Source organism: Trichosurus vulpecula, chromosome 6, assembly GCF_011100635.1.
Source record: "Trichosurus vulpecula isolate mTriVul1 chromosome 6, mTriVul1.pri, whole genome shotgun sequence".
Classification (NCBI taxonomy): Eukaryota; Metazoa; Chordata; class Mammalia; order Diprotodontia; family Phalangeridae; genus Trichosurus; species Trichosurus vulpecula.
In genome coordinates this window covers 144,011,340-144,024,567 of record NC_050578.1, presented here as the reverse complement: position 1 = coordinate 144,024,567, position 13,228 = coordinate 144,011,340, and the positions used below count along the sequence as shown (strand labels likewise).

The following is a 13,228-nucleotide window of genomic DNA, read 5'->3' as shown; positions in this document are numbered from 1 at the left end:
TCAGTTATGCCAAGGGCAGAAGTCACAATCAAGCTCTGATTGATAAAAGTAGTAATTGTGAGACTTCAACAGATATTGGTGAGCTATTGTCTCCTCCCTATGGTGACTACTTTACAAAGTCCAGCAGTTAGGAAGATACAAACAACCAAAAGATATTTCTACTGACAGCTCTAATAATGTTATTTATTATTTGACAAATCTCCTTTATGTGCTAAAACTATCATGTCTCAATTTTATTTGTGATAGCCTGGTGACTGACAAAATGAAACAATAAGATGAGGAATCACACCATCAAGATTTGTAAAACCTTCTCCTGGTCTTCTTGCCTCACTGCATTTCATGAAAGCTGCCCATCCAACTCTTTTCCTTTATCCATTTCTCACATTTGTAGATGATTTTGGCACCTTTCCAATTGGTGATATATCCAGGGGTGAACAAATGCATTAGCAAGGCATTTGTTCTTACTTTCACGACTACATCAGATTTATGATGAAAACCTCTCTTTCTTCTTTCTAGTCAAACTGACAATTTCTAGAAACCCTGTGCAAAGCTATCTCAGGATAAACTTGGTATTTATAAGGACATTTCAAAAAACTCATAAAGACTCCCTCATCTAAAAAACAAGTTCATTTGAATATCAAGAATACATAAGTAGGAAACATTTTAGCAGATTGTATGTATGTAGATGTGTGTATACACACATATAGTGCATTATATGTATACTTATGCATGTATAATTTAACATCGCAATTCTTGGCACCCATGAGGTTCCCGTTTCCTTTCCTTCACCTTGGTGATTTTCTTTAAATCAATAAAGTTAAGTCTCAGTTTCATTTTGAAATTATTCACTCTCTGGATCCCAAGTAATTATGTGGCTATCCTACCATTCAGGGGATTATATTAAGTAACATAAAATGATCAAATATTTTTTAACAGAGATTAGAATTTTCTCAATTGCAGCTTTCTTCACTCAGATTCAGTGTTAGACAAATCCAACAGAATTAGAATTCTAATTATGTTTAAAAAAGTAAATTGTCTAAATTTCCTTTCCTCAATTGAAGTGGGTAAACTAAAGCAATAGTTTTAGTGACTATTGCCTATAAACATTATTTCTGGGTGTGGAGGGGGAATTATATAGTGAATTTCATAACTGTTTCCTTAAATATCTCCAGGAATATAAATGGAGCAACAATTTATATAGAAACATCATAAAATTCACTCTTTATCATTAAATGTATTGTTAATTATTTGCAATGATTTAGAATCTATATTTTTCCTCCTTTTTCCTCCCGCCAAATGGTCATGTCACAGTAAGTAGTAGGGTGGAAAGGGGAAAAAAAAAGACCATTATGTATTTCTATATTTTCCCTTGGTATTCAAATTGGAAAAGGAATCAACTATTCCATAGAAATGAAGGTTTTATATTCTCTCTCGGCATCACTTACTCAAGCTAGTTTAGCCTAATTTGCAATGAGTGATCTAGTACTGGTTGTATCTCAGCTCCACTCTGTCCTCCTCATATGTGTAGATTACTCCTAGTATCAGTCACCAACAACTTAAAATGTCTAAGTTTTTAGCTAATCCAGTTTGCATGATCACACTTCCAAAGATTTTCTGGACTGTCTTACATGATTCTGTACCTGCTTTTGCCAGTCATCACCAGATATGGTTTCTTGGATTTATATATTTGACATTTTCTTCTTGCCTTTGAAATAATACTGACTATTTTTTAACAAAATTAAGTACTGTCATGTACACAACTGCTACAGAACTCCATTTCCCAAGGTATCATTATCACATAACACAATCAGAGTTGGAGTTATGATAGAAATAACCAATTATCAAAAAATACAATTTTTGGAAGACTTAGGTAAAAGGAAATCCTGGAGCAAAATATATGCTAGTTGTTGTCCCAATGCTGCCTTTATATCAAAATGACTGTGGCAGAGCTACAATGGTACTGCTTACAAAGGATTAACACTTAGGGGTAAATGCTTAGTGCTGTGCCCATGGATTTAACAACATTAATGGGAACTCGCACAGTTAAATCCCTCTACATCCCACTGACAATGTGCCCTTTGGTGTCAACTTTGCCTGACAAGATATTTTCAGTGATTCCAAAAGGTGAAATTTCTTATGGTGGAGCAAGATTAATGGGTGGAAGAACTGCATTGTCACAGAGATCACAAAGTGTTTTTTAAAAAGCCAAAGGGGATTTAATCTTATAGACATTTTCTGTTAGTGGATAGAGAGATTTAACTCTATTTGAACACATGGCGGGGAGAGAAAGACAAACATTTCATTTTCAGTTGTACTCTTGCTTTTCTTATATGCTTTCTAAATGCCTAAAACTGGTTATTCTATGCTGCTAGAATCAAAACAATGGCAAAAATACAAGCAGAGTATAGTGTATACAGAATTCCCATTAAGACCCACCCCACCCCCAACCCAAATGTATACCTAGGTATGTAGCAAACTGTACATAATATACAGACATTTTCAGTAATAATTTTCAGAAGAGCAAACTAAACCAATTTTATAACACAGAAAAATAAATATACACCCTGTACTGTATTTGCATTAATCAAGCAATATGTTTATATACCAGTCTCTATAACTTAATGCTGTGTAACAGCATTTTAAATTTATAAAACAAGATATCTATTAAGAAAAAATTTAATCATATTGCTCTTCAATACACTTTTGTAGACAATTAAGACTTGAAGTAAACTTCAGTAAACTGCAGCTTTTGTTAGTCCACAAATGGTCACAAAACCATTTCGATTCAAGTAAGTCATTGGAAGTATTAACATGTGCTGCCATAATTCAGGATATAAAGGTGCTTTATATATATTTTTATATTCCATGTACAAAGTGTTGTGGGAAGGAATTTGTTTTTGCAGAAGCATAAGAAAATGGTTAACCTAACCATAATATATCCATTTTCTTGCTTAATGCAGGTTGTATTTTTACTTCATGAAAAATTAAGACAGAAGAAAGTAAAGGAGATTTTCATCAAATACTGGTTACAAATTTTGTGGTCCTTGCTTGCCTTAGGTTGTGAAATCACAGTTTCATTTTTTTTTCTATTCCTTTATGTCAAAATAAATCTCACGGCTAGTTTACAAAGTGCAGAGTTAATCACTTGAGGAAGTGACATCAAAAGAGAGTTACAATGGCACCATCCCATTTACCAGCTGGACCTTCATTTCTTGAAGGCTGTTCATTATCTTCTTCTGGTGACCGACAAGAGTCACTCCCAGTCGTCTCAAATCCCTGCATGAAGAAAGCACATATTGGGTGGATATATTTATTCAATTCATTGTATACCTCAATATCTCACACTGATTTTTGCACTGAGAAAGATGCCGAGGTTATGCAGAAACAGATTGTCATCTCAGCGTTAAACTCTGGAGGTCAAATTTTCAAAATTGTGCCTGGAAAATCTTTCTTTGGGCACATATTGTTTTGGTAATACAAAAAACATATGTACTTGTAACATTCTGTAGTAGTTGAGAATTATATTTTGTACATGCAAACAGATGTAAATTTAAGAGGGCACAATTTTAACAAGATAGTTTTTAAAGTGTGGCCCCATTAAGGACATTTTTTTGCTAAAAGAAGTAAGCAGAAAGTATTTTCATATTTGGATAAGAAGTTGAAGGTGCAACTCCATGTTTAAGTGATATTTGATGGATATATTTATTGAATTCTATGTATACCTTTTAACAATTTTTGCACTAAGAAAGTGCACTGACAGACCTTTCAGTCAATATAAACATTAATAAAAATCATTAAGTCTAATATATGCATTTATGATTATAGTACTTTCAAGATATCATCAAAAAGTTCATTTTTACACAGAAAATGAAATATGAATGCTTTCTTCTTTTACCAAATAACAAGTAAAGTATATTGGCATTAAGAGCATTATGAAGATTACATGAGAGGAGAAAGAATTTTCAACCAAGAGGGCTTTTTTATGATCATTTATTAATCGACTTTAATAATCAAAAGCACAGTAGAGATATTCATATTACCATGCCAAGTTAGCACATGAATGGGGACTAGAAGTCAGAACCCACAATTCTTGCAGATTATATCATAGGACAATCATTAATTCTCTTGTTTTTGAGAATGATTTTGATTCCTCAAATGAGCAATTAACGTGCAAATTGGGGGATTCTAAACAACTTTGTTGTCTTAAAAATCCTACAAACCTATGAAATCCTTAGAACATTTTATTATAATTTTGATAAGCATTATATGAGTTAGGGAAAATGGAGAAAATTTTTATCTGACACATTTTTGTTACTCTCAGTATTATTTTTAATTTTTTAAATATTTTTCTTATGTGGAAAACTAGCACTTCATTTTGAATGGCATACGAATAAAGGCAGAGTAGTTGTTCATAATTTTAGAAGTTTTAATTACCATAACTAACCATTTTCATTGTAAAAGTTGGGAAAAGAAAAAAAAGACATTGTGAAGTTGGTTTTTTATTAGTACAAGCAGATGTCATAAATATTAACATTCAAAGGTATTTAATTTTTTTCTATTTCCCTTAATACATGGGTAACAGGAAGTGTCTATTACAAGTAGTAAAAAAAAATGGGACCAATTTATCACTGGGGTTGAAAAGTCATTGATCTCCCTGATGAATCTTTATCAGGTAATGGAAGGTAATTAATTTTAAAATTATCTGTATTTATACATTCTAGGACCCAAAGTATTAAAATTAGGGCCATAATACTGGAAATAGAAGACAAAATGTCTCTAACTCTCATTCCCATTCCCAAGGGTTTTTAAAATTCCATTTGCAAACAAAGTAAATTTAATTATAAAATGAATTACTCTACTATAAAATAATAAATATGTGGAGCATGATGGTGTAGTGGAAATTAGTTAAGGCCTTGGTTTTCATTTTCATTTTAACACTACCAAGTTGTGTGCTTACTTCCCTTTAAAAGGAGTCAGGGAAAATGGGTGACTTGGAAGTTTTTATTATCTCTCCTACTATAATGCTGGGTAGCTAGATGGTTCAGTGAACAGAGTATTGGGACTGGAGTTAGGAAGACACTTTTTGGGAGTTAAAATTTGGCTTCAGACATTTATTTGCTGTGTGATCCTAGGGAAATCATTTAATCCTGTTTGCTTCAGTTTTCTCATGTATGAAATGATCTGGAGAAGGAAATGGAAAACCACTCTACCTAGGAAATCACAAATGGGTTCAAGGGGAGTCTGAGAAAACTGAAAAAATGACTGAATGATGACTGTAATTATATGAAACTTCATTGCCATTACCTATGTACAATAAAAAATAATATCAATTAATTGGAAAATATGAGTCAGACAAAACAAGACCTCTTCCTCTGGCTATGCAGTTGGCCACAAAATCCAAGATTTATGGGAATTTTAGATTGAATGCTAACTTTGCTTACTTTGTGAATATGGGATTCATCATGTACAAAAGTGTTTATGGCTCTTCAGTCTCAGATTAAGAGAATGTGAAATTTGTTTGGTTTTTATAACAGGTATGTATAGCACAGGTAGATGAACTTTTGAGAAAAAAAAAAGATCATTTTAAAACCTCCATGACTCATCACTCTGAAAATAATCTAGCATCTTCTTGACATTTTTATCTAATCTCTTAAATCATATGTTAAAATTTAAATCTGTAGATAGAGTTGTATCATTGCTAATGGCAAAAGTAATTTCATAGATACCATATTTTAGGGAGACATAAAAGTATAATAGTGTTAATAGTAACAATATAACTAATAGCTAAGATTTACAGAGTACATAATATTTTACAAAATCCCGTAAATACATTATTTCATATGCTCCTCACAACAACCCTGTGAGGTAGGGAGTACAAGTCTATTAGGCCCATTTTGCAGACAAGGAGACAGACATTCAAAAAAGTAGACGTACACAAAGGCATCTAATGGCTCAAAAGAAACAAATTAATTTTTCTCCTTAAGTACTTAAATTGCACTATGTCTACTCAATACCAAAAGTGTTTCAAAAAAAAAGTAGAACTACATAACTACACAATTGAGTGAAACAACTGACAACTTCTATCCAGTAATAAGTTTGTCTTTTTTTTCCTTTATAGAATTGACTGTCTTAGATACAGACAGACTTACTTTCTGTGACTTTCCCTAGGGGGAATTAAGTTCAATTCTGTACAGAGTTTGAACTTTCAAAAAACTCCACATCCCGACAAGAGTGACTATCCTAAGTAATTTTATTTGAGTGATGGCTGCAGATCTAGCTTTCTTTCTAATGGCTAAGTAGAATCTCCTCTTCAAAGCATATAAAAGATTCATGTTTTATTTTAGAGGTGTTTCCTTCTTTCCTTCCTTCCTTTTCTTCCAACTCATCATACATTTTATCATGGAAGCCATTTTTGTTCTTTGCATCACTGAGATGCATAAAGAAAAGATACAAACACACACATTTGCACAGATACACATTTCATGAGAGGAAGGGGCTTAGTGAATTATATTACTCCATTCTCTCACTTCTAAGACAGAAGCATGTTTAATAGTTCTGTGGTATTCAACTTTTTGCTATATCTGGTTTTTCCTATCTATCTCTGAAAAAATGCTAGAAAGTTTTAAAAATATTTGCATCATAATTAAATAATATATATGGGTAACATTATAAAATGCAAAGATTAAAACACTTGGTGGAGGGGAAAATGTTATATAGCAATGATAATTTGTCTCATTATTTTTATATTCAAGCTTTCTGAAAATCACTATTACTATCTCCTTATGATGATATACTAGAAACTTGAAACAACTTTAACACTTGGTGGGCCCTTAAATATATTCTCTATGTATTCAAATAGTAAGAAAGTTCCATAAAATAGTTTTTAATTAATTTTACTTTTATATCTGGTGCTATTCTTTTACTTTTTTGTTTTGTGATTTCATAATTTTCTTCTTAAATTATAGCTCAACTGAGTAAATCAATAATATTACGATGTTGAAATTTAAAATAAATGAAAGTGTGCTTTTGATGACTAAATCACTGGTATGGGCACCACTTGGAAAGATTTTCAGTAAATGCTTTTGCATTAGGAGCCCAGGTGTGCCCTTTTACTGACCTTATTGTACTAGATAGCACCAGGTAATATATAGCTAGAGAGAATTGTAAATATGTCTTGTTTTGGTTCATCCAAAATCATCAGGCTACTTTAATTTGTACCATACACTCCATGTAATCTTAAGTAATACTCAAGGCCAGTTCTAATGAATAAAATAGCTAAACTTTAGTAGAGACTTATGGATTCAAATATGAGAATAACATTTATTACATAATGCACAACTTGAGCTCAACTGACAATGTATGATAAGTTTGGGAAGAACTATGAATGTGATGAAAGGTACTAAGTGAAATTAAAGTCCAGAAAACATCTCACATGATTTTCTACAATATTTTTTTAGTTCATACCAGTCAGAAGGCTGTTTGATTTTTAAGTCTTTAAACACACAGAGTGGGAAAAACAGAACAAAAAAAAGTTAAATTCATGTTTCGGCCAACTCAATTATTCAGAACTGACTTATCTGGTCTGTGGATTATCCATAGCCCTTACACTTCTCCCTTCTGTTTTACACAGCTCTGAGGCTTATCACTTCTCACTAGACCCACCACCAATGGCTGGATAAAAGAAGGGAGGAGAATAATTAAATACATATACATTAAAGCTCAGTATGTCTCCTGAGTCTTTTGCCACAGTTACAACTTTAAATTGGACTATGTAAAATTTTCAGGCTGATTTAAACTATGTATTGAGATTGCAGCACAAATCTATTTGTATTAGGAGACAGAGTTAGTGGATGGGGAACACTTACCCCACCTTTTTGCTGATATAGATGAGAAGTTCTTAGAGGGTTATACCCACATTTATAATGTGCAGAATATTATGCATGTGTAGATATTTTATCATAATGTTAATTATGATGCTTCTCTCTCTGCTGTAAAAGAGCTGAAATAATTCATATCAAATGTTTTGCTTCATTACATAAAAGCATGTACAGCTTAACAATATAAAATACATACCCTTAAAAATAAGTGTAACACATCATCACTTTTATCTTCTCTGTCTATGTTGTTATTGCCCATGATTTATTTTATTCTATGTTGACACTTGCTCCATTATCTAAATAATCTAAAGTTGACTGTGTAGGTCTGATAGGAAATTTAGAAAGTAAGATGCTATTCTTTCCTCAACTTGCATCTTTGGATTCCATTCACAGCTCACCTAGGGCACAAAATCCCCCTATAGGCACTACAGCACTGTAATTCTGTATTGTAGTACAGACTACATGTTTTTGTCATTGCATGGTTGTTATTCATGTGAATACTTGATATCATCAAACAGCAATATTTAGGTTCTGAGATGCACAGACAGTAACTTACACTGAGCGCAGTAGAACAAGTGAACCACAGGATCTTTTGTCTATTTACAACTATCTGCATTCCTAGATGCAAGTAGGGAAGCTTGCCACTAAAAGCCCTGTCCCCATACTCACTGTTCTCACCTGTAAAATGAGGCATTGAGACAGATAATTTCTAAGATTTCTTTCAGTTCTTAATCATATTACTCAGTGGTGTTATAAACAGTTATGTGCTCTATGTCTAGGCTCCCTCTAAAACTGGGTTTGATGGGACAAGGTAATACCTGTTTCCTTTGATTAGCTTTTGGCATCCAGGGCCCTTTATCTTGCTGGGATTTGATTTGGAGTATAATTATCTGATATAGGTATCTAGGGCTGTTGTAAAAGCACTCTTCCAAACTCTAGTTTGTTTTCCTCCCTGGCCTGGCAGTGTTTCAGGACAAAATGTTTTGTTGGTTATTTTGTGCTGTCCTTTCTTTGCTTTGCTGAGAGACCCCGCAAAAATTAATATTTAAATATGACAAATAATGATTGCACAAAATCAATGTGATTTCTAAAAGCTTATTTGTTCCTTTTGTTCATCTTCCAGTTCATTTTATCAACAGCTGGGGATTTTAGGAGTATCGTGCTGACTTTTTTTTAAACAAGAACGAGAAAAATGAATGTATAAGTCTATTTCCCCACTTCTAATCTTGACCATATGCTTAACCTCATCATCACTTTCTATGAGTTACTTAGCATTCTGTTGCAATGAAAATGTCTAGAAATTAGTAGAGAATATTTGGAAAAGGGACAGTAAACAAAGGGATCTGAGTTTAAGACAACTGTTTCCATATAGCATCTATTTCTTTATGGTCATGTGTGGCTATCATGTCAGTGATGTGAATGGGGACTCTCTGGGTCCCCTATTACCTATGGACCTTCGAAGTCTGCCTACTATTGAGACTGGCAAAAAACATAATTAGCAAGGTCTTTGAGTAGTTCCCTGAATAGCTTCAATTTTACCTTACTCTTCCACCCAGGCATCAAGGACACAAAAAGACAGGAGGGTAACCAGGTAGAGACAATATAGCAAGAAAGCAGAGGATATGAAAGCCCTGTAGTCAGTCAAGAGTAATTAATCAGGCAGGGATCTAAGGTGTTAAGATCAGCTTCAAAACAGGAATTAAATAGGAAAGAGATAATATAGACCCAGAAAAAAAAAAAAGAAAGGAAGAAATGACCAGTTAAAGAAAAAAGCAACAAAAACAGGAAAAAAAAACTAAAATGATAAGACGACCATTGGAAATATCGAAGATTCAAATAAAATTTTTGTTTACAAGAGGAAGTGGTGCCCACAGGATGAAAAGAAGAAATTAGGAACTGTTGCAAAATTATTTAATGTGAGTTCAATGATGAGAGGAACAGTAAACAGGCCATGAACTTTAAAAAATTTAAATATATAGCAGTTTTAATGACAAAAGGAGACATCATTTAATGCAAATATGTTTATTATACATTTACAAGTAATCTGACAATGGGTAGAAGAAATACCTACAATATCATTTTAATATAAAATGACAAATAATGAATTTAATAAATTAAAATTACATTTTTACTGAAAAATTAAATAGCAATCATATATAAATATCTTTAAATAATCAGCAATTTTTTCAGTCCACTATTTGCAAAGTAGTACTGACATAAATCCTTTAGAGTCAGGACTTAAAGCGTATATATTCTGTATGAGATTAGGTAGCTATTGTTTGTGTATTGTGGGGAGGGGGAATTTGAGAATAAGATAAACTGAGATTTCAGGCTCATTTAATAATGGATTCTGAATATGAGAAATGCTGAAGCTATGGGAATTACATGATCTTGGCCACAACTATGAGTGCAATAATATTAAGATTGCAAGGTTGGGGAGAGAATGCTTAGTGGGAAATGTGTGGAAGATGGAATATGAGGCATATATGGTGCTTGGGATAATTTTAGCACCCTTCTTTAGTATCTCCCTTTTTTAAAATATTGATGATTTTAAAGCTCTTGGGCAGCTCTCTCTTCCAAGCAATGCCACAGAGGAAGGAAGACCTAGGTTCAGATTTTAAATCTGATATATACTGGCTGTGTGAGCCTTGGCAAGTAACTTAATCTACCTCTCATTATCCCAGGTAACTCTTAAAACCATAAATTGAAAAATAATTGCTAATATACATTTTAACCCCTTTTCACTAATGTTATTTTAACATGGAAGTTTTATAAATGACACTATCTTTTCAAAATGAGTGCTTTACAGTAAGTTTCCATTAAATTTCATAACTACTGTTTAACTCAAAAACCCTACTGAATCATCCTAATAATGGCCAATTTTTATAAATAACAAAGTTAAAGTAATTGTACATACAGAAAATATAATAAAAATCCAATGAGACATTAGGGAATTCACCAGCTAATTATAGTGATTTTTATTTCATAGGATTTGATCAATTAAAGCTTTTATGTGCAAAAAGAAAAGGACGCAATTGGTTTTACAGAGCTTGTACCAAATAGCTCAGCAAAAGTACCATCTGATGAATTCTTGCATTACTAAAATGCAAATGTGCACCACCTACCAATCCAATGAGAAAACATCAGCTTTTATTAAGTTAGGTGTTACCTGGGCATCATTACACAGAGTCAATATGACAAGGTGTAGTTCCTTATTTTTTATCACTTCATAGGACTAGCCATACCAATTGTGCTTACATTTTTTTTTGTATTTACATTCATGTAACATTTATTTTATATAGTAATATAAAAACTGTGTCAAGAAAAAAAAGCATCTTTTCTTTTTCCCACAACACAAAGCAGCATTGTAATAGAGAACTAGTCTTCCATTTATTCAAATTAAAATAAAGAAACAAATGTACTGGAGATACATGACATTGACTTCAAGTTGACTTCTACCATGCATTTATTGGTTAATATCAACACAGACTAAAAAATGATGAAGCTTCTTTGGAAGCTGTTAGGCAGTGACAAAGATTATTTGATTTCCCTTGGCCCTGTCCATACTGGTTTTCAAACAATTTGCTTTTCTCCACAAATAATGTGAAAATTATCAGAAAAAAAAAATTACTCACTCCAAGGTCACCTGAGCCACAGCATCCATTGAACTGTATCCATTTTCCATGAAAATCTCTGTATATCGTCCCATTTTAATGGCTTCCAGCCATTCACCCACTGATCTGTAGGCCCCAGTTCCTAGTGGACCATGTTCTGCCAACAAGTTTGATACTCTAAAATACATTAAAAATTATGAATGACTTCTTTTATAATTAACGTATATTGGTATTTTCAACCACATCAAAAGGCTTTTTTTTAAATTTACAATGACTTTTTATATGCATGTAAAATATTTTCTCCCTCCCCCTTCAAAAAAAAAACTATATAGCAAGTTTTAAACACAATAGACTTTCAACTTAAAGAGAACATGAATTTGATCCAAAGTAACTATCCACAATTGAGCATATAAATGTAATATATAAATAAGAATTATATGAATTCACAAACCCAAATTTAGGGTTTAGAATGAGGAAGCTTTAGAATGAAGAAGTCTTGGTTTCAAGTCCCATCACTGACTGTTGGGTGTTCTGTAACCTTGGGCTATTTATGTAACTTTTCAAGCAACAATCTAGGATTTATCTATTAGATTACAGATAAATTGTGATTTATCAAATATTAACTAAATTAAATTTATTTATAATTTATGACAAATTATAATTTATAATAAGTAATTTATTTAGATTAATTTAATTAAACAATTACATAACATCTATCAAATACATTGATAATATGTTCTTGGATCTTTTCAAGAACAATATACACTGGGACTGTTGTCCTAGGTATGTTGTCCTAGGTAGTCAGTTGTTTCTGGTCTTTACTAAAAACAAACAAAAAAACTGCATAGATATAGCAAGCATATTCTGATTGCTTCAGAATTCATAGAATTATCTATTATTTTAATATAGTTTTGTAGAATGATGTTATACAGAATGAATTGCCCTGAGTATAGAACCTAGGAATCAAAAAATAACTTTAAACCCCTGGGCAAAGATTAAAGCAGACTGTTTTGCTAGTATGACATAAAGCCACATTGATGATCACAGAGAGGGAAATGACATTTGAATGATCAACTGTTCTAATGAATAAAGCTGAAGTCAATTTTAAGTGGAACCACTTGCAATCAAATGGAGCCATAATACAATATGGTGCAAATAAATCCTTCACAATCATGGTAGTAAGAAATAAATTTTTGTTAATTTTCTTTTCTCTTCTATTATTTTATAAGTACAGGTGTGACTAACTGATGTCAAATCAATACTATCCAAGATAAGAAAATATAGAAGGCTTTCATGTTTGGCATCACATCAGACCTTTTTAATTGCTAATTTGTTGGAAATGACATTAAAACTAGTTGCTAATAAGATTCATTCTCCAGTTGCTTCTTTAGAGAGTTAATGGTACATGGAAGATTCACTCTTGCTTTGTAAAATGGCTTTTTCCTAGTAAACAATTTTCATATAATATATGAAATACTTATTTAATCTAATTTACTCATTCTTTGTCATTTCTGAACTCATGTTAATGTGCTGTCAATTCAAATCTGGGTTCTTGCTGCTGCCTCCTTTCTGGCAATAGAAGGAAGATGCCACAGTAGGGAACTAGGTAGCATATTAGGAAAATAGAAAAGAATATAGTGATATAAGATATTTTTAAGACATGACTTGTTCTGTTGTGGCCTTAGAAGAAAACACTCCAATCTTTCTGGGTAAAAGCAAATACAGATTTCAGATATA

At 32.3% G+C, this 13,228-nt stretch overlaps 1 protein-coding gene across 1 annotated transcript in view; it reads right to left on the bottom strand.

Moving 5' to 3' along the window:
* Positions 1 to 3,114: 3,114 nt before the first annotated feature.
* Positions 3,115 to 13,228, bottom strand: part of LOC118854797 (ephrin type-A receptor 5) — a 109,710-nt gene continuing 99,596 nt past the window's right edge. The window contains exons 11-12 of the mRNA XM_036765041.1: positions 11,513 to 11,668; positions 3,115 to 3,276 (exon numbers count right to left, since the gene is read on the bottom strand). Coding sequence (XP_036620936.1) covers positions 3,171 to 3,276; positions 11,513 to 11,668 — 262 coding nt within the window. The 3' untranslated portion in view covers positions 3,115 to 3,170. The remainder of the gene's footprint in view (positions 3,277 to 11,512; positions 11,669 to 13,228) is intronic.